The following is a 20806-nucleotide window of genomic DNA, read 5'->3' as shown; positions in this document are numbered from 1 at the left end:
GTTACAGTTCGCTAGCGGAAAAGTTTTTGATGATCGCACATGCGAAGTTTTAAAAAGTTCGGTTGGTAAAGTTGCGGATCGAGAGAACCGTTCCGCCGTGGGAGATGAGGGCGCTCCTTCCAGGTCAGCGATGCTCTTTCACAGGCCGCCTGCCCCCCCACCACCAACACCACCGACGAGCCACTTCCTCTTTTGTCTAATTTCATGGCGATCGGGAGAAGGGGAACACCACCGACGCACGCACACTGTCTCGGCACTCTTGAAAGAGTTGATTCGGGGTAAATAATCGACTATTTCTCGCATGATTCGCTCGCTGGCTTTCAAAGCAGCGCCGTTCGGATTCAGCCACGCGGGCGATTCGCCGCCCCCCGCTGAATTAATCCAAACACGCGCTGGATCCGATATTTCACGTTGTAGCGCCACTCGCTGATAACAAATCGGACGGAATGGGCTCCCCCCACCGCCCGCATATCCCCACACACACGGCGGCATGTTACTTAACGGCGCTGGCTAGCTAGCGTTAGCAGCACTGCAAACGCCTGATATGTGTAGCTGTGCGGATGGTCCATTTTGACACACCTCGCAAGTTAGTGGCAGTCAATCAACGCCGACTACTGTGTACGTGCGAGGGCTGGTAATAATTAGCGCCTCCGTCCAAGTGCGAGCTACTTAAAGTCATTAAATGTTTGTGTTTGGGATAGCTAGCCCATCATCGGCTAGCTATCGTCGTGCTATGTACTTAGTTAGCATTAGCCCGAATCGCGATTGAACAGCTAGCATTATCTCAATCTATACACCGGAGAGAACGGATTAAGTGTGTTAAATGTGCTAACTGGCGTGAACTAATTAAGAAGTGTTTGAATTGAGGAGATAGCTGTCCGCCATTCATTGCAAGAGTCCCGGTTTCTCGTTAGCTAAGAAAAGGGCTAGCTAGCACCTCCGGCTAGTTAGTTAACGGTAAGTGTGCTTAGCGAGGGGCTCTGAGATGTTTCCACCGCGAAGTTATCGTCCGAACCAAACTCATACTCAACCTAAAGTGTGTGTGTGTGCTCCTTCTAAGCTAACGCAGTTTAGACCGGAAAGGTAAACAAAAAAACATAATGGCCAACTAAATATAGCATGCTAAATAGAAAACAACATTAAAGTATCAACGCGTCAGGTAACTTTGAACAAGTGTGGCGCTTCAGTGACTTTTCACATTTTAACGGCATTCGGGTTCGAAAATGTTGTCAGATGTGCTAACATGGAGTTAACGTGCCGCTGAAACACCACCTGCAGTGATACCAACTTCATGACATTATCACATATCTACTTGTTCTCTGCCTACAGTGTAAACTAAGTTGTCAACCTGACCGGCACAAGGGAGATTTATCTTAAGGTGAGTGTCCCTGTCCAAATATCTGAATTTAATAATCTCAATTTTTTTTTTTGGGGGGGGGGGTCAATGGTTCATGTTCAGTCTGGATTTGGAAATATATATTACACCTAAAACCAACCACATTCTATTTGTCCCAGGTAAACCGCAAAAAGTCTGTTTAATATTTGACACCCTTAGTTCAGTTTATGGGTCTAATTGTATTTTTTCATCCAGTTCCTATATCAACAGAAAATTAAGTCATTCAGTTTAGTTTCTTTTTTTCCTTTCCTGACTTATCCCATGTGTGTGCAGGTGAATCTAAGCGGTCGTCACTCGAGGGGCCCCATCGCACTCGGATCAGTTCTCTGTCCCAGGTTCGGACTGCGTAGTCTATGGCGCTTATGGACAAACACAAACAGGTCAAGCGGCAGAGACTTGACCGCATTTGTGAGGGTGAGCTTTTATACCCTTGAATGGAGTAAAAACTGTATTTCGTTACTTAGATGTTAAGTATGATAGTTTTATAGTATAAAGGATATACATACTCTTATAAGTCAAATTGTAAGGTCCTGTACAAATGGAAGAAAATCTTTTGAACCTGATTGCAAAATATACATGCATTTTGTCCACATGTGAAAGCTACTGCATTTTTGCAGATCTACATTAGTGCATGTAACTTGGTCAACTGTCCGGCAGATCATGGCAACGATAGACTTGACTTATTTAAACTTGAAAGATGATCAAAGTTTCTGCCAGATTCTAATCGGACGATTTTTTAAATATAGTTCTGCTCTTTGATTGTTGCTTTTAACATATTATCCCAGTCCCCCAGGAATATTTGATAATGCTAATGTTTGTGCTCATGAAATGCTTCTGCTGAAAACACTTGTCTGTGGTTTTCTTTACATTAGGTCATGTGTAGTTACTGGTTTCAATGCAGCCATGTATTTCCTACTTCCTCTCAGCGTGTTTGAGATTGGAGAAGATTTATTCTTTTTTGAATTTTAGTTCAATTTGCATGCAGGGAATGTTCAATTTGAACGTTCACATCATCAACATGTCTCATTGTGAAGATTACAAGTGAACTTAATTTAGCCAGCAACAGCAAATGCAATCTTGGCAGGTCTACTCAATATTTCTTAGAGAGACATTATTGTGAACTGGAGTAGAGGGTAGAAAATACAAATCAGACATAACGGTGCACTAAAATGGAGGGAACAGTCTGGGAGCGTCTCGGGAGACGGGTGAGAGGACAAGGTGAAGGGTCGCGGGGCAGGGAAACGGCCCAGCTGTCTCTTTAAAAAACGACAACAGCCCAAACCGAACTCAGCGTCAGCCTCAGCTATGCTAATAAGGTTAGTGCTGGTTGGCTGGCGCTCTGTGGAACCGCATGTGATTGGAGGCTGCTCGTGGGGGAGGGGCTGGGCGTGGATGACAGCTGGGATCCAGCCAGCCAAGAGCAGGCTGACAGAGAGAGAGAGAGGGGTGAAAAAAAGCGGTAGAGGGAGCGCAAGGCGAGAGAGAGAGAGAGAGAGGAAGACAGGCTGGCAGACTTCAGAATGCAAGGTTAGGCCCGGTGCTCATGTGTTTTCTATTCTGGCATGTGTTTTTGAATTTGTGAGCTGTAGAGGGGGAATCTACATTTTGGGTGTGGTGCAGCTGTGCGCGGGCAGTTTCTCTTTTACGCTCGGCGCGTATTGGTCTTGTAGCAGCGTTAAAGAAGGAACTGAATAACCAAGTGTGTGTGTGTGTGTGTAGCTGCTTCTGGGTGGAGTACTGCTGCTTGCTGCATTATCATCGTTCGCTGCCCCTCCCCCCACACCTCTTATTCCTCCAACTGTGGCCAGAGGGAGAGAGAAGAGGAGGAGGGAGTGAGGGGAAAGAAAGGGAGGAGGGGGGAGAATGAATGAATCACTGAATGAATTGTATTGTGTGTGCCGCCATGCTTGTGCTTTGTAGGCCCTGGTTATGCCAGTGTCCTCTACTCAAATTACTCTGTGTGTAGGCCTACTTGTATATTTCCATAAGTCCTTTTTCGGAGAGGGTCTTTGTGATGAACTCCTTTTGGGTTTTTCTACATACTCAGCGTCTCTTTGTGCTTTCAGCGTGTTGCAGTAAGCCTCCTAGCAATCTTGAGCAATTTGCAGTGAATGTGATGCTAAACCGCCGGCTGTCGATTGTACGTTTAAAGGCGTGTATCAGGCTGAATGTTTTTCTGTGTTTTCCTATGTGCATTTAATGCACGCGTTGGGAAATGCGCCGACGTCAGGGGAGGTGTTCGCAAATATTTGTTTTACACCCAAAGCTACCAGCTCCCTTCCCTCCTCTGCAGTCACTATTACCCACTGCCCATGGAAATTTCCCAGCAATACATACTCCCCCACCCCGGAGACATAACACACACCTGTCACGCAGTAGGGACAAGATAGTGTGTACTGGTGCATGTGTTGGGTTGGTCCATGCCAAGATCTGCTGTAAAGGAAGAGAGGGAGAATGGGAGAAGTGTGAAAGGCAACACTAATATAACCATTAGTGTTGATTTATTTTTAAATATCCCTGTATAACAAACTCTTTTGGCAGAGATCTGACATTGATTAGAAATCATTTGCATAATTTCTTTTGTTGGCAAAATGGTAATTGGCAATAATGCCCTTGAGCCGAATGTGCAGATTTTGTTATCAGTGTGATCTGTTTGTGTTGGAAGAAAGGTGGAGGATCAGACAAATTGATAGGAGGGACTCTTCCAGACAGAATTTAGGTCATGACTCAGACCCCACCATGAACCCCCACCACCTCTTTTCCAAGACCCTACAGTTTTCTCCACCCCTCCCCCAGCCGCCACACTCCATCACCTCTCCCGTCCAAGCATCCCCCCCTCCTATATGTGTGTGTGCTCTGCTCGTACAGTAGGCCGGTCAAGTTCCCAGAGTAAAACCTTGGATCAAAATATCTTTGCCTCATTTAACAGAATCTAATGTTCACTTTATGTGGAGAGTCAAGAGAACTGTGATGGATTGATGAAGACTGGACAGTGCATATTGGTTCCACACATTCCTAAACAGAGCTGCATTTCAACAACAAATAGGCCAGGATGCCGGACACCTTCCTTGCTCCATCACAGATTTAGTTACACATTACTTTTGTAACCGAAGAACATATCGCCTCAGTGGGAACACACGCGCGTACACACACCACGCATCTTGGTATTTTTCTTATGCAGCTGTTGGAGGTGGATGCGTTGGAGGGAAAAAAGACAGCCATAAAAGTCTGAGTTATTATTGTCTAAAAAAGTGTGGCAGTTAGCCCCATTAACTGTAGTCATGCATGAAGGGGGGTTTTGTGAGTGGGTATGATGACTTTCATCACGTGGTTTATTCCAGACGTGGAAAATGCAGACTGTCAAGTCACTAACCTCTAGCTTAATTTAAATGGTTCCGAATTACAAGTGGCTGTTGCTGTATACACCAAGTGTCATCAGCTAACTGTGTAACTGCATTAAGGATGATCCCCCACTGGTTTAATTTGTCTGTGATGCGGTTTAGGTTCCTATATTTTAAGCAGTTTTTGTCTTGGATTTGCAGTTGTCAGGAAATATTAAACCACTTATGTTTTATGCTCACATGCAACAACGACGCACTGTTTTTTCCCCCTCTTGACTCAGGTATCCGACCCCCTATCCTGAACGGGCCAATGCACCCGCGGCCCCTGGTAGCCCTGCTGGATGGACGCGACTGCACTGTGGAAATGCCCATCCTCAAAGATGTGGCCACAGTGGCCTTCTGCGATGCCCAGTCCACACAAGAGATTCATGAGAAGGTAGAGAAGAGGCACCAGCACACTTACCCACACCTACAATCACAGGGCATGAGGGCCAAACACAGAGATTCCTTCTGATAGTTAGACATTTTGACCATACTGACATAGATTCTGATACCTGGATTTGTGCGTGTTGACCGGGACGGAGCAGAGATCTGATAAAAGTATTTTTATAGAAGGGCTGCAACGAATGATTATTTTGACAATCGATTATTCTGTCGCCTTTTATCTATATAGCGACTATTAATTGGATAAAAAGACAACCACATTTGACCCTTTCCATCAGTCTATTCGAAAAAGCATCTTAATTTTCTTGTACGGTGATGTTTTCATATGCATTATAGACATGCAACTAAATTATGAAGACCATTTCAGATTCGGATATCTACAATTTAATTCTGACTAGTCACAATTCAAGTTCGAAATATCTTTAATTCGCCTCAATTTAAGGTAGCTCAAATTAAGTTTGAACTAATTAGTATGCTGTTGTAGATGTCGTGAACTTGAATTGTGAATAGTCAGAATTAAATTGTAGATGGCTAAAACTGGAATAAAAAATATTAATATTATATAATAATTCAACTGAACTGTAGTCAGAGTGATAATTGTATCTTGCATACAAATAGTTTTTAGTCAAAATGATGCTGTTGTAAATTCTGGATTTTAAGAAAAGTTAAAATGGCTGAGCTGTCTTTGTCACTGGTTGTGTCTGTCACTCACAGCAGACAAGCTGCAATGGGCTGAATCTATGGTTGTTTATGTAAAACTTAGCACTGAAAACAAAACCGCTGTGAAACAATCGAAAAAAATTACGGCTTGTGTTTTTGTTTCACTGCTTTGTGTTCGCTATTGGTGCTCCCTCTCTTCCAGTCTCTCGACCACCATTGTTCTATCTCCTCGTTGAGGTGGGAAAGCAATAGATGTTAAAAGTGTGTTAACATTTTACGTTTAAACCTCAAAGAAAACTTGTGCAAAGCTGATTTTCACAAGGCACAGCAACACAACATCCCTGTGGTATGAACCTATGGTTGTATTAGGTCATCCATTAAATTCAGAAGAATGGCTTCAACACGTCTTCTTTTCAGGTTCATGCCACAGTGATGTTCTGCTGCTGTTCCTTGTGAAGTCACCTTTACAAAGTTTACAGCTACGGTCTCTGAAGGCTTTATTGGAAACTGTTCCCATACTTGAGACGACTTGTCTCTGTTGTTTTGAGAGAGATGTTTTCAAATATTTAGTCCAGAGAGGAGACATCACGTGAGCTAAACAAGCACAGGATTGGCTGGTTTACTTCCCCCAACCTCAGGAGACGCTGCCACAATGTGTGCATTATAACAGACCCGGCAAATCGATTACTAAATTTGTTGCAAACTATTTTTATAATCGATAAAATCAATTAGTGTTTGCAACCCTAATTTATAGAAACAAACCACTATGAAAATGTTAATTTGAATAATGTTTGTATGGCATGGCTCAGGTTAAATAATTTGATATAGAAAATAAATGTCAGAGAATATCATTTATTTAGTTTGACATGACTAAAATATAATAAATAAGTCAATCTATGACCGAACACACCCCTTGAAACAAGGTTTAACGTATTGTACCTGTCATCGTTTCACTTTAGGGATTTTCCAGTGTAAAATATTGCCAAATTACTGACACGTTAGCTAGCTTGGGCTAATGTTGCTCTACTAGAAATCAATTATTCACCTCCCAAAAAACGGTACTTGCCAGTGGCAGCACAACTGCTGTAGTGGATTGCAGAAGAAGAAGTGATGCTACTAATGATAAACTATCACATTAGACATGAGATCTGATTATAGATTTGTGTCCTTGTCGTTGCCCGATCCAGCATTTTCAGCAGAACCAGAGGCTTCTCTGATGCTGATATCAAAAGCACCAGCGCCCCCTGGACTATGACAGTAGTCATGATAGAAATTGTAATAATAATAGTAGGGCTGTGAAATGATTAAAATTTTTAATCAAATTAATCACAGGTTTCTATGGATTAATCATGATTAATCACATTACCGATTTTCTCGGAATATTTTTGTGAAAACAAGATTTATGACATTTAACTTTTCTTTTGTGCTGCAACTCAGCAGTTCTTCAGCAGTTATCATTGCTTTTCCATATGGAACATTAATATAATCTTCATCCTAAACAATATTCGGGCTCCTTAGCCATTGTGTGGTTGAATAAAACTTTTTTTTTTTTTAAATCAAACAGAAATTATTTGAGCTTCTTAGCGATAGGATGGTTGACATTTTTTATATTTTTTGTCACACAACCATTAACCACACCATGATACAATCTAATGCCTCTAAAGGCCCTCTTAGCTACTCGGTCTTTAGCCAGTTGGTGAGGCAAACTAACTTGTTCAAATTCTCTGACAGTAAAGCTGACCGCTTCTTTTGCACAATGTGTCCTGCAAGTGAGTCTGGTTTGGCGCATTCCACTTGAACGCCCCTCGCCGACCAACACATGCTTCGCGTTGCGGTGGTTAGGCGGGTATTGCTACGGTGAAACGATAACTTCTCGCAGAGTGTGCATATCACCTTGGTTTTACTGAATGTTCGATCTTTGTTTTTTTGGAACACGATCTTCCCGTCCAGAAGGTCCTCAGGTTCATCAGAATTATCCATGTTGTTTGTTTGTTTGAATGGCAGCTGCCGTCTGACTGCATGACGCCGGGTTCACACCGGACGCGGAAGCGACGCCGAAGCGCCGCGCATTACTAATAATATCACATACTTCTGCTGTTATCAGCCTGTAGTAAAAACGGCATTTAATCATTTTTTTCAAGCCTAACTTACTTGTTGCTCCAACATTAACTGCAACAGCGTCCCAACATGTGTCTTTTTTGGTGTTGTCTTTATACAACATATGCTGAGAATCAACAACTCAAGTTACTTCTCCACTTCAATGATTAATTTAATGTCATCCATGTTGAAGAACTTCTCCGCTGTTTGCTCCGTTAAATGTCGGGTGTCGAGGGTAAATTACGTATTCTCCACTCAAGCCTATGTGGAGAATACGTAGCGCCCCCCCCCCCCTCTTTTTTATCTTTATGACTGCTTGTGTGGCTGTAGTGGATGGGCAGAGGGGGACATTTAATAATGTGGTTGGTAAAATTAAAACTCCAAGACAACAGAACGTGAATACAAAGTATGGGATGCATATTTGATCATTTATATCATATAAAATATGTCATCTATATCGTTTAAAATCATTTTTCAGTGTGTTTCCTGTCGCGATACGCTCGCGTCAAGCGGAAAAAATAGACTCGACGCCGAAACGATCGCTTCACGGCGCTAGGCAGCCGCGGCACAACGCTACGCTTCAGCCTCCGGTGTGTTCAGCGCTGCGGTTTAACATGGGAGTGGATGGGAGCCAGAGGATTGGCGCTGCGCTTACGCCTCGCTTCGGCGTCGCTTCCGCGTCCGGTGTGAACCCGGCGTTAGAGCGGCAACTAGTGCAGAGGCGGCGGAATTGGAAGGTCCTTCTGTGCATGCGTTAAATGCGTTAAAAAAAAACAACAAATTAATCCTGTAATTTAATCATAACGCGTTAACGCGTTATTTTTCACAGCTCTAAATAATAGTAATCATAATATCTGCACGTCACTCAAAATAATTTCTTTCTTCATTCAGTCAAGCAGATCAGTCTTCACCAACAGATAATATATGACTAATATTAAGCCAATATATGTGAAGCGCACTTTTACTATGATTTAAATCACTCACATCACGATGCATTTGTCTCCTATAGGTGCTAAATGAGGCAGTGGCCGCTCTGCTGTACCATACCATCACTCTCTCCAGAGATGATTTGGAAAAGTTTAAAGGCCTACGTGTAATTGTCAGGATCGGCTCAGGCTTCGACAACGTTGACATCAAAGCAGCTGCTGAGCTAGGTGAGCTCACATCAGAACAAAACACTAAGTAGTTCAATGTATTCCTAATATAACCGGTTCGCTTGTATTTGATTCTCATCTTCTCACCTTTCATTGCAGGCATTGCTGTCTGCAACGTGCCAGCTACCTCAGTGGAGGAGACGGCCGATACTTCACTATGTCTGATCCTTAACCTGTACAGGCGAGTCACCTGGATGCACCAGGCCCTCAGGGAGGGAACCCGTGCCTCTAGTGTGGAGCAGATCAGGGAGGTGGCCGGTGGAGCTGCTCGTATCCGGGGAGAAACATTGGGCATTATTGGCTTGGGTGAGTAAAGAGCGTAGACAAACGTGGCTCGATTAATTGGGGAGTATTATTGCCACATATTCCAGCGTAGCCTTTGATTTGAGATTGTGTTAGTCTTTGGTGAGTATTGATCGAACATTTTGTGCCGAAGCTCTGAAGTGGATCAGTTTAATCCAAGTTGACCGTTGATGGTCAGACACACAGTATGCTTGGGAACTGTTTGGTATTTAGGATTTCTATTTTGGGTTCCAACAACCGTACCACAGTGGCTTTTAATAACCTTACTGTGTCTTTCTGTCTTGCAGGGCGTGTTGGCCAAGCAGTGGCTCTGCGGGCCAAGGCCTTTGGCTTTGGCGTGATATTCTATGACCCCTACCTGCCTGATGGCGTGGAGCGTTCTCTAGGCCTGCAACGCATGGCCACCCTGCAGGACCTGCTCATCCACTCGGACTGTGTATCTCTGCACTGCAGCCTCAACGAGCACAACCACCACCTCATTAATGACTTCACCATCAAACAGGTGAGTAGAATACTCAAAACTCAATAATGTTTCTTCTTGCTTCGTGTTTGCTCATTCGTAGGTTTAGCTGCATTAGGGGTGGAATACATATAAGAAATAATATAAATATCCTGACCATTTCCTGGCATCAGCTAAGTAAGCTTACATCAATACTACCATGTTTATTTATGAAAACACATACACTATGCTACGAAAGCATCTGGTGTCCACACTTCTTTCATAGCTTCAAAAAGTTTGGAAACGCTGCTGGCACGGCTTTACTTTGAAAACTCTAGAGCAGCGTTTTAGTCTGAGCAGAAACTGAGATGCTGGGAAACGATGACTCCCTTCCGGAAGAAAACAACTGGCATATGCCTCGGCTACTGGTGTAGAGCCCAACATTGATAATCAATTACAAACTTTGTTGACTATTTCGCTGCAGATGCGTCAGGGAGCCTTCCTGGTGAACACGTCAAGAGGCGGTCTGGTTGACGAGAAAGCACTGACGCAGGCCCTGAAAGAGGGCCGGATACGAGGGGCCGCTCTGGATGTCCACGAGACAGAACCCTTCAGGTTGCCATGATTTACTAGGGCCACACAGGCACCACGTATGGTCACTGTTGTGCATGATAACACAACCTCAGTGCTCCTCTGTAACAGCCTTTCCCCTTAACAGTTTTTCAACAGGGCCTCTGAAGGATGCTCCCAACCTGATTTGTACCCCGCACACATCCTGGTACAGCGAGCAGGCCTCTGTGGAGGCTCGCGAGGAGGCAGCCAGGGAAGTTCGGCGCGCCATCACTGGTAAAGCACACACGCTTTTCACTGAACAGAAGAAAGCCTATTGATTCACTGAAAGGAACAGATTAGTATCAGTATGGCGGTCAAGTTAATAATGCTATTGAAGGCAACGTTCTTTTAATACTACTTCTGTTGGGATTTCCAAATTAGTTTCATTTGGCGACATGTAGAGTTTGTATGGTCTCAGTGTGTTGTAGTTCACACTAACTAATCTTTACATAAACTCTTGTATAAATTGATACACATTTTTCCATTACAGGATACAATATAGTGAAATGAGTTTCACACCAATTTTACATCTCAAAAATATTCACTTATCATACTCCTTCACAGTACATCAATCTGCATCAACCATAACAATAGAATTGTGTGTGCGTTTTATATATGAATGTTCTTTTTAAAAAAAATCTAATTTTATATTAGCTAATTCTGTTAAACCAGAAATTGGTTAGTTTGGCCCCAGTAGGATGCTGTCAGTGGCATGTTGTTCTCCAGTTCTATGAGGTAGTAATGGTCTGTTGCTCCTTCTCCAGGGCGCATCCCTGACAGTCTGAAGAACTGTGTGAATAAGGAATACCTGATGGCAGCCTCTCAGTGGCCCAGTATGGAGGCAGCCACTGTCCACCCAGAGCTTAATGGAGCCACTTACAGGTGAGTGGAGTGGATGTAGAAGATGAGTGAAACTGGGATTAGACACCAGACAAAGGTTATGAGGTTGAACATGAGTCTGGAAGGAGCATGAATCAGCGGTCATTTAATTCTTTGGCTTCTGTCTGTATTTCAGATTTCCTCCAGGTCTGATCAATGTTGCAGCAGCAGGGGGTCTCCCCGGAGCGGGCACAGGGGTCGAAAGCCTGGTTACAGGAACCCTGGCGCATGGCATCGCCCCTGTTTCTCACCCTCCTCATGCCCCCTCCCCAGGGCAGCCTACTAAGGCTGAAGCCGACAGAGACATCCCCTCTGACCAATAGCCCCTCCTGCCACCGCCAGCACATTCCGTCACCTCTGGAACCCGCCCCCACCCCCCAACATCAGACACAGCCCACGACCCTCGGATACATTGGGCAGCATCATTTTTGACCTGACGTGGATCAACACAGTCTTGTTTCTCAGATCACATAACCAGCCCAGGAGTGACCCATCCCCAGCTACCCGCATCCCACCCCGTCCCTCCAGAACACACACACATCCCTCCATCCAAGTCCTCATGTCATCCACTGACCCACCATCACCTCCTCACAACGTCAGCAATAACTCTGTTCTCAAGGATTCAAGGATTGGATTATTTCGTTAGTTGGCTGTTTTAATGAAAAGTTGTTCTGTTGTGGTTCTAGGTGTTAATGTTTTTGTTCGTTAAAAAAAAACCAGAAAAAAAAAAAAAAAAGCATTTCTGACATGAGACTTTTAGTCTCCAGTCCCTCTCTGACCAGTAGAGGCAGAGGCAGAAAGTTTGAAGCCCCCCCCCCCCCCCCCCCTTTGTACATTAATGGCTCATGTTACTGCTCTCACTTTCTTTTTTTCTTTTTTCTCTCTCCTCGTCTACGTTTCTTGACATGGGGGAAAATTTGTACTTAAGTAAATCAGACAGAATCCCAACCAGTACATCCTGTCTCTCCCCATCAGGCATCAAGCCACCCCTTAGCCCAGTTATGCCCTGAATTCTTCCCCTGGTACTGTCGTTGGCTTGGTCAGCAGGGGGATTTATAACGCGGTCACTGCAGAGAACTCCCAGATCTTTAAAGTGTTTTATCTGCTAAGCTCATTGTTTTTAGTTAACAACCTTGTTGTAGTGAGAAACAAGATCATTTGTCTCAGTTTTCTAGTTCAGGCCCTGTGTTTACAGGTGTTGTCCCCCACGGATTGCTCTGTCTTGACACAATTTCTGAAAGACTCATATCAAATCGCACCTAGGCATGGATTTCTATCATGTCAGCAGCCACAGCTGCGTGCTGGGTCTGTACACATGGTTCACACATAGTATCAAATGCAGCAGTTTTTTCTTGCTGCAAAAAACGGAATCATGACAGGGGCCTCACCAGCAGAGGGCACTGTCTAACCGCTCAGAGCTAATCCCAAACAGACAGATGGACAGTTACGAGTTAGCTTTAGTGATGATCACACACTGCCGACATTCAGTACACAGGATGGGTGACCAGGGATTGACTACCGCCTTATTCTTTAAGATCTCACTGCACCCCACCATCTACACCACTCTGCAATCCCACACCCACCCTCCACTATTCTCCCAGTGTCATCACCGACCCCACACATCTGCTCATCAACCAGTATGCATCCACCAATTCCTTTAAGCGGGAGGGGACAGTCAAGATTAGATTCCCTGTGAGAGCAAGGGGACAGCGTTTCTTGCATGCTGGCTTTACTGATGACAGTGGCGTGCGCGCATGTGTGTGCGTGTGTTTGCGTGCCTGCCGGTGGTTTTGTGTGAGTGTTTGTATGTTCCCTCACCCTGCTATGATAACAAGCTGTTGTCTTTCCAAAGGAAAAGTCCCTAGGAGTAACTCTTTAACGCTGTTGCCCTGGTGTCAAGGGAACACCTTTCTAGTACCTCAGTAACAGATATTGAATGTACCGTGCATACCCTTTTATTTTTTTGTACAGATTTTCTAGATACTTCTTTATTGTTCTTCACCAGAAGGGTTGTGAAATTGTAGCAGTAATGATACAATAAATAAAAAAGCATTGCCCCGTGAAATAAATTGACAAACTCTTGTAGGTTCATTATAGGTCACTGAATACTCAGGCTTCAAAACCAGTGTGTGTCTATTTCCCTTTAGCTTTATTTCCTCATTGTGGAAGATTCAGCACAACGCTTTCCCGTCATTAGACTTCAGACTGTAGTTGCTGTGTTTCAACCTCCAACTTACTGGCAAATGAAAAATGAGGAAAAAGAAAAAAACAAAAGGCGGTCACCGTTGTCTGCTAGTTCTTATTAGAACAGTAGTTGTAGATGCTGTTTTGTTTTGTTTACCCCCCTCTCTTTATTGTCGAGCTGCTCTAATCTTTAGTGCATGTGAGGTCATTTTTTTCAGGGGAAACCCTATTGGCTTAAAAAATTGGTGTCATCATGCTGTTGTCCCTCTGCTCCCCGGCCTTCTCCCCCTTCAGAGTGTTTCAACTCGAGTTGCCATTTTTGTCTTGTCAGTTTCCAGTGATGTACAGTTTTTCCCTCAGAGTCTGAGAGACATGGAGCATGTCCTTGTCCTGAGATGCTAGGCTCCTCTGTCATGTGATGAGTATATATTTTTAAAAAAGATAACCCCCATAGTTTGGATTATGAGCATTATAGTAATCTTAAATTTTGCTGTTGATGATGATTATATATATATTTTTTTTTTCAGTTCAGCAGTGCACTGTTATGAAAACATTCTGTTTTTATTGTAGGATTTTGTTTTTATGAATATGCTGTCTGTGTTCTACATGTTGTACTGAGACATTTCAGAGAAAACAAGAGATCCCTCTCCTGGTGATTTAAAAAAAGAAAATATATATATATATAATTTGTCTTATCCCAACTGTCCTGTCCAAGTGTTATCCTCTGGGCCTTACTTATTCTCTCCCTGTTAAAGTAGCTGTTATAGAAAGTCGCCATGGAACCACTCACTGCCTTAATACAGTTGACCACAGCAGGGGAAGTCAGGAGACGCACCCAGTCACAAAGTACGGGCCACGATCACGGCCACTCCGCAAAAAGCTCTTCAGCCCCCGACAGGCCTAAATCCGCAGCACCTTGCATTTCTCTTTAGTAATGAACCGCATTAAGCCTTGTTTTGACCATTTTCGGATCATAACTCCAGTGTGAATTCTTAATGTGCATTCAGGTTTATTATTATAATTTTTTTGTCTCTGAGCTTTTAATAGTTAAATCAGCCCGGTAGTGTACATGCACAGGCTAAAAGATAAGCACAGTGTGTATGCTCACAAAGCCACAGCTGATATTTCACTCTTGGGTGTGAGAATGGCCCTGCCTACTCACACACACACCACCACCTCTCTGTGGCACTTTAAGTGTCTTTCACAGTGCTGCCATAGTGGGAGGGCATCGCGGACACTGGTGTGGTCTTTCAAAGAAAATAAAGAAAGGAAAAGGAAAAAAAAAAAATTCCGGTGAGAATCGGTCACTATTTCTCTCAGGGTTCAAATGCACACATATCCTCCAGCAGTCGCCCTCTGTCTCGTGTCCCTCATCCAAGTTTTCTGCCCTCAGAATGTAGAACAGCCTCCTGCGGTTTTTTTTTGATCTTTTGAAACTCCTCATCCTCTCAATCCCCCTTCGTGCACAGGTCTGAACTTCTTTTTTCTGTTTGCTTTCTTTTAGCACTGACATCTAACCATCTAACAAGGAATGAATGAATGAATGTTTGAAAGTGACTGCGTGTAATGTTAAAATTGGGAAATGTATTTTTACAACATGTGAACATGTTTTTTTTCCACTCACTCTCATTGTGATTTTTTTTTTTCTTTCACCAGACTGCAAAAAGGAAAAAACAAACAATGAAAAAATGTCTCCTGTAACTAGGCTCTTAAGCTTTATTTTTGTTTTGTTTACTTTTTTATTAGAAACAATCATGTTTGTGATGGTAACTTCCGATGGTAAACTCCACACCGTATTTTAATAAAATCTAAAAAATGAAACATTTGTTGTTTTTAATTTTCCAGATAGCACTCTCTCTCCTGGTGCTAAGAATCCTTTGTGTTGTGTAATCTGCCTTTGCTCATTTCATTTGAAGAAGTATCTGTGCTGGATTGTAGTGGTCAGCAACTTGATCACAATTAATGACAGTTATCATTATGTAGTTCCCAGTGACTGCCCTCAGTAGCTTGAGGACATGAGCTATGTTTACTCTGCTTTTACCATTAACTAAATAGTTTTCTACCACAGATTGTCAGCTCTCTTATAAAGCAGGGGGGGTTGTGCTGTGCCAGAACAGGCACAGCTTTACAAGTGGGAGGACGAGGTGGGGAGTGCGGGAAAGAGGGTTTCTGTGTACACCCACAGGGCAGGGGAGGGTGGAGTATTATCAGCCCCAAAATTGCTTCCACATGCGTGGAACCAGGAGTCTGCTCTTAAAATGGAGTGAAGGGACTGAGGGCTGTGGTACACTGACTGGATCGAGCTGGTGCAGCCCTGGCTGAAGGCTGGGACCCTCAGGTCCGTCCGTCACGAATGTTCAGATTGTGCAACAACTGATTATTCTCAGTCCTGTAACTTCCACTAATCACAATAAGCAACGCTCTCCATTGTTGGACCCATTACGGACAATTCAAATGAGCTAAATTTATGCAGCTGCACTAGGGATATTGTCTTTTTCCACATATATTTTTATGTTTAAATCTGATACTGATTGTACCCAAAATGCAACTCAACCATGAGCAGTTCAGTCTGAGGTTCGAGTGTATTTATGCTCATTGTGGCTGATGTAGTGTCGAGCCTCCGGCCTCCAGCAGAGATGGGGAGCGTGTTAGTTAATGTTCACATTTAACTTGCTTCTTTCTTAAGGACGGTGTAGTAGTAAATCTAAATTCCCTGTTAACAGTGACAGAACTGTCACCGGGCTTTTAATGCCATGTATTTACCTAACAGGACAAACAAGTGAGCAAATCTCAATCCGCCTTTGAGCCAAAGCAAACATTAGCATGCCAACATACAAAGCGAATGCTAACATGCTAATGTTGAGCAGATTTATTGGTTCAGGCAAGCACTGAGTTAACCCCTGCCTGGCATCTTCCATATATGAACCATTTCAACAGCGACTGACAAGCAGCAACACAACGTAGAGCTGAGGATGATGTTATAGACTGAGCAAATAATACTTCAAAAGATACTTCGATTAATACAAAAATGAATTAAGTTTGTCCAGTAAATAGTTGGCCAGTAACATAACAAATTTGTCCCCAATCAAAGTATATTTTTTAAGTTGGTCAATACAAGTGCCAAATTAAAACAAAATTCTTATTTGAGTCATTTTCTCTAAACCACAAGTATTCATGTTCATTGTGTGCAAGAGTCAAGAAATGATATATATCAGAGGGTTCATCCTCTGGAGACCATCAGTAGTTGTATTTGAGTCTAGAGACCATTGTCAGGACTAAAAAGACGGAGAGTCTGTCCGCAAAAGGACAACTCACCAAACATACTGCTCCATGGTCTTCTAGCCATGTGTGGGACAGTCGACGTTCAGTGTTACATAACAGCGTGTGTAGAACTGTGTAGAGTTGAAGGAGGCTCAGGATGTGAGGAGCATTTAACAAACCTGATTCACACGCACTTCAAACGCATTTCGGACCATTTCTGCCCAGATCCGATTCTGGAATGTGCCAAATCGTGCAGAGGGGCATCATCCACCTCTCCCACCGCCACTGCCCCATCAGCCTCCATTCCGTGCAGCCACATTTATTTTATTTGTTTGTTTAGTTCAAGAGGAGAGATATGAGGTGGGCCCAAATCTCTCAGAGATTTCATCAGTTCTGGGAAGACTGTGGTCAAACCAGTAAAATGAGAGCACTGGTTCCCGCACTGCTGCTGGGTCAGTAATTACCATCATCCTGCATAGGTAACGTATCCTGGCTTGAGTGAATGGGTGCAGAAAGAGGGCGAAAACAGCTCCAGATGGGTCAAAGGTTGTGTAAGATCATTTAAATAGGCCCAGCGATGAGAACATCAACATAATAAAATTGATTTGAGTCTCGGTGGGGAGAAGGAACAGTCTGACAGATCAGGATGTGTGTGTTCCCATGTCTGTGTGATGAATTAGTCTCCAGACGGATGACCTATCCCACTCAGAGGGATTGGACTGCCAACCCCAAAGCTGTGTGGGTAAATATTTGTCTTTGGTTGTCTTTCGGAATGATTAAATATTATTCCAGCCACTGGAAGTCTAAGAGGCAGAGGGGCCAATTGTATGACCAACATCCCTGCACTGTGCCAGTACGGTGCACATTAAAGTCATTAATTGTTTACTGTTAGCTTTGTAGCTCTTAGAAAATCCCAAATTCAAAAATGTTTCTTATTATTTAACTGACCCATCCCTGGATCTGCCCCTTGACCTATACCCCATATGCAGCCATTGTGTGTTGTTTGTGGACCGGTGTATATAAACGGAGTTAGAGTAAAGATATCAGACGAATAAGAGAGATGGACTGACACATTGTTGATCTTACTCTTTTCCTATTTTATTTTGATTTAAATTTTAATGTTCTTGCCTCATCCTTTTATAGGGAAAAAAACTATTTAACAACTATGCTACAAAACCATCTGTGTATTTTTTCCGTTCTACTTTCTAATATTGGATCACAATACACAGTCAATATTATCCATCTGCTCCTAATGCTGCTCTTTCCTCGTCTCTGTCCGTCTGTCTGTCTAAAATACTCAGTTTGCAGCGGTGAGGCCGCGACACCGGAGCTGGTGCACCCCCGGCCAAACTATCTGTGATTAGCTCATGGTTTTCCTCTCATTGCTTCACTCACCTGGCTCGAGTAACACAGTGACGTGAGCGTGTGATTGACAGGAAGAGAACGTTCATCTATCTTGGAGATTTGCGTCAGTCAGGCAACCTGTAGCTATTCTGCTGCTGTATCTGGTGACCTTAGTGCGTGTGTGCGTGTGTGTGTGTGTGTGCACTGCAGAGTGTGGTATAATAAAGCTCGTGCAATCAAAGCAATAATTGATTCCTGGTTTGCAGACACATGTGTAAGTTCACATTTGGAGAGATTTTGTGCTCTCACACACACACACACACACACAGAGTGTATTTGACAGTGTGCTAGTGATGTACTGAGCTCACTGTCATCAATCAGCAAGCAAGTCTGCTTTTCTGTAACCTACTTTAGAACTAGTTCAACAGACAGACAGACAGACAGATAACCAGGAAAGAGGATGAAATTGTTTATTTGATTGTTTACGACTGCAGGACACAAAGAACAAATTGTTACCTGATCCACACTTCGTCAACCTCGTCCTCCCCTCCTCTTCCTCCTTTCCCCCTCTCCTCTTCGTCTCCACTCATTCCTTGAAGGTGCACGGCCGAGCCACACAGTGACGTGGCCGAGGCGGTTTACAGGTCTGCACCTCTCCTGTTTCAGAGACGTCTGTTGGGGTCTGGCTGATGTCAGCCAGGTTGAGTTGATGGTGCAGGCTTCGAGGAATGACTGCCTGATCCACACACACACCAGGTCACTAGCAGGACCAGGCGGTGCATGTGTGTTGTTTGATGAAATATAGGCTGACTTCTTCCTTGCGTCATAGCCATGGATAATAATCAGTAAAGTAACTAAGTTTCCTGTCACACACACACAGACATACGCACATAAGAACACTGCTTCGTTTAGTCTAAGCCTTGACACGTTGATAAGTGAGTTGCGGCCGGTAACAGAAACCTCCCTGGTTGACCATGTGTGTACCAGCTGTGGGAGCTGGTGGTCACACATCTCTGACACACACACACGCACACACACACACACACATACACACACGCACACACACACACACACACACACACACACACACACACACACACACACACACACACACACACACACACATACACTCTGACCTGAAGAGAAGGGGTTCCTCAGCTGAGATCACAGCTGGATCTGCCACAGGACAGAATAACTATTTGAAGGGGGGGGTAAACCACTTTGATTTTCTTCATCGTCCAATCAGTGAATTACCCACAGAAAAATAAAAAAGCCTTTGCCTCTGCCCGAACTCCACAGTGTGCGTAAAAACCCTATTCCTTATTTCTCCCTCTATTTTATTGCCATTATTCAGCAACTCTACACCCCTCACATCTGACAGTGTGCACTAAAGAGCAGGGGCCAGGAAATACTGAGTGGTGTGTGTTAATAAAGGCCAATGTGGTGTTGATAACCTATAGTCAGCAACGGAGCTGCTGAAGTTTACACAGCCATTGAAAGACTTGGGAGAGAAAGTCGTGAGGGAGAGAGAAGAGGGGACAGTGGCGGAGAGGAGTGAGGCAGCCTTTCCATACAAGGAGAGGTAGGGGGAGAAAAGAGAAGGAGGGGGAGGAGAAAGCGAGAGAAAGAGAGAGGAGGGTAATATGAGGAGACACATTGAGAGAGTGAGGAGGGAGGAGGAGGAGAGAAAGAGACAGAGATAAAGACAGAGGATAGAGGGATAAAGGCTGATAAGGCTGCAACAGACAGCTCCTGAAAGTCGGGAGGAAGAGAGGAGTGAGTGGATCTGTGTCCTCCGCTGCGGCTTCTATCGCTCACTGATCCAACACAGGTAGGACTCTCTCACACTGAGCCTCCATTCATTCTCTGCACTGCCGGCCTCTCGCTGAGGGCTGACTTCTTTTAGCATCACAAGACCCAGCTCAGTTTTTTTTGTCCTGTATTTTTTAGTTAAAGCAGTGCAGTGGTAGAAGAAGTAGAGGTAACCAACAGTTTAGAATGCTAAAAGTAAAGGTTTTGCATTAAAGTTTAGTTTGAATAAAACAACTCTATGATAGAATATTACCTAAAAATATATTTAAATGTAAAATGAGTATGAATTATGTTTGAGAGTGACATATTCTTATATCTATGGGATTAGTATGATTAATGCATTACCATGTAAACATCATTTTAATGTTGCAGCAGTTCAGTTTTAATTCCATGTAAACTTCAAGTGCTTGAGACTGGTTTCATCTATAACACGCATAAATATGCTAATCACGACTAACTTCAGGTGTTTATGTTGAGCCGGAGAAGTAGATCAAGTATAAAGCAGCTTCAAATGGCACCATTCAAGTCAAGTACCACAAAACTGTACTGTTGTTTTTTGTTTCAATAAAAAGAATGCACACATGGCTGCACATGCCCCGTCGTCACGTCTCTCTCTGTCTGAGGTGCTGCTGCCTGTGCCGCTCAGGATTTCCCCTCCACCAGTCATGTTTCTGGGCTCCTGTTGTAATGCATGCCTGACCAAATGTGTCTAGTCTGTCCGAGCATGAAAGAGAAATGGTACAGTCTGATGCACATTGTTCAGGGGAGTGTTCAAAAAAAAAAGAGGGGGTAATTAAAGACAACTCCTGAATCCACCACCTCACCCCAACAAAAGATTTTACAGAAAAATCTTTGCCAATACAGCAAATTACCTCCCTGC

At 43.6% G+C, this 20806-nt stretch overlaps 2 protein-coding genes across 7 annotated transcripts in view; both read left to right on the top strand.

Moving 5' to 3' along the window:
• The first annotated feature begins 113 nt into the window (after positions 1-113).
• Positions 114-15330, top strand: ctbp1 (C-terminal binding protein 1). Of its 6 annotated transcripts, none has more exons than XM_053428839.1 (11): positions 114-278; positions 1330-1378; positions 1670-1810; positions 5019-5173; positions 8948-9092; positions 9192-9398; positions 9683-9897; positions 10319-10449; positions 10553-10680; positions 11211-11328; positions 11462-15330. In XM_053428839.1, exons 3-11 carry the CDS (start codon positions 1750-1752, stop codon positions 11646-11648), a joined length of 1347 nt encoding a protein of 448 aa, XP_053284814.1. In that variant the 5' UTR covers positions 114-278; positions 1330-1378; positions 1670-1749; the 3' UTR covers positions 11649-15330. The 6 variants fall into 6 exon arrangements, with proteins under 6 accessions (XP_053284814.1, XP_053284818.1, XP_053284816.1 ...); XM_053428843.1 differs by lacking the exon at positions 114-278 and adding an exon at positions 364-586; XM_053428841.1 differs by lacking the exon at positions 114-278 and adding an exon at positions 364-634.
• A 4326-nt stretch (positions 15331-19656) lies between these two features.
• The window catches only part of spon2a (spondin 2a, extracellular matrix protein), an 11874-nt gene continuing 10724 nt past the window's right edge, over positions 19657-20806 (top strand). Inside the window, exon 1 of the mRNA XM_053428890.1 lies at positions 19657-19945. The gene's annotated coding sequence lies outside the window, so the exon portion shown is untranslated. The remainder of the gene's footprint in view (positions 19946-20806) is intronic.

The sequence above is a fragment of the Pleuronectes platessa genome, chromosome 8 (assembly GCF_947347685.1).
Source record: "Pleuronectes platessa chromosome 8, fPlePla1.1, whole genome shotgun sequence".
Taxonomy (NCBI): Eukaryota; Metazoa; Chordata; class Actinopteri; order Pleuronectiformes; family Pleuronectidae; genus Pleuronectes; species Pleuronectes platessa.
The sequence above is the reverse complement of the archived record's forward strand: the minus strand, read 5'-3'. Positions and strand labels throughout refer to the sequence as shown.

Bases quoted from the DNA above. Each gene is read 5' to 3' on its own strand.
- ctbp1 (XM_053428839.1), top strand. From the start codon at position 1,750: ATGGCGCTTATGGACAAACACAAACAGGTCAAGCGGCAGAGACTTGAC. The intron at 9,898-10,318 runs GTGAGTAGAATA...ATTTCGCTGCAG, and splicing joins ATGACTTCACCATCAAACAG to ATGCGTCAGGGAGCCTTCCT. The intron at 11,329-11,461 runs GTGAGTGGAGTG...TCTGTATTTCAG, and splicing joins CTTAATGGAGCCACTTACAG to ATTTCCTCCAGGTCTGATCA.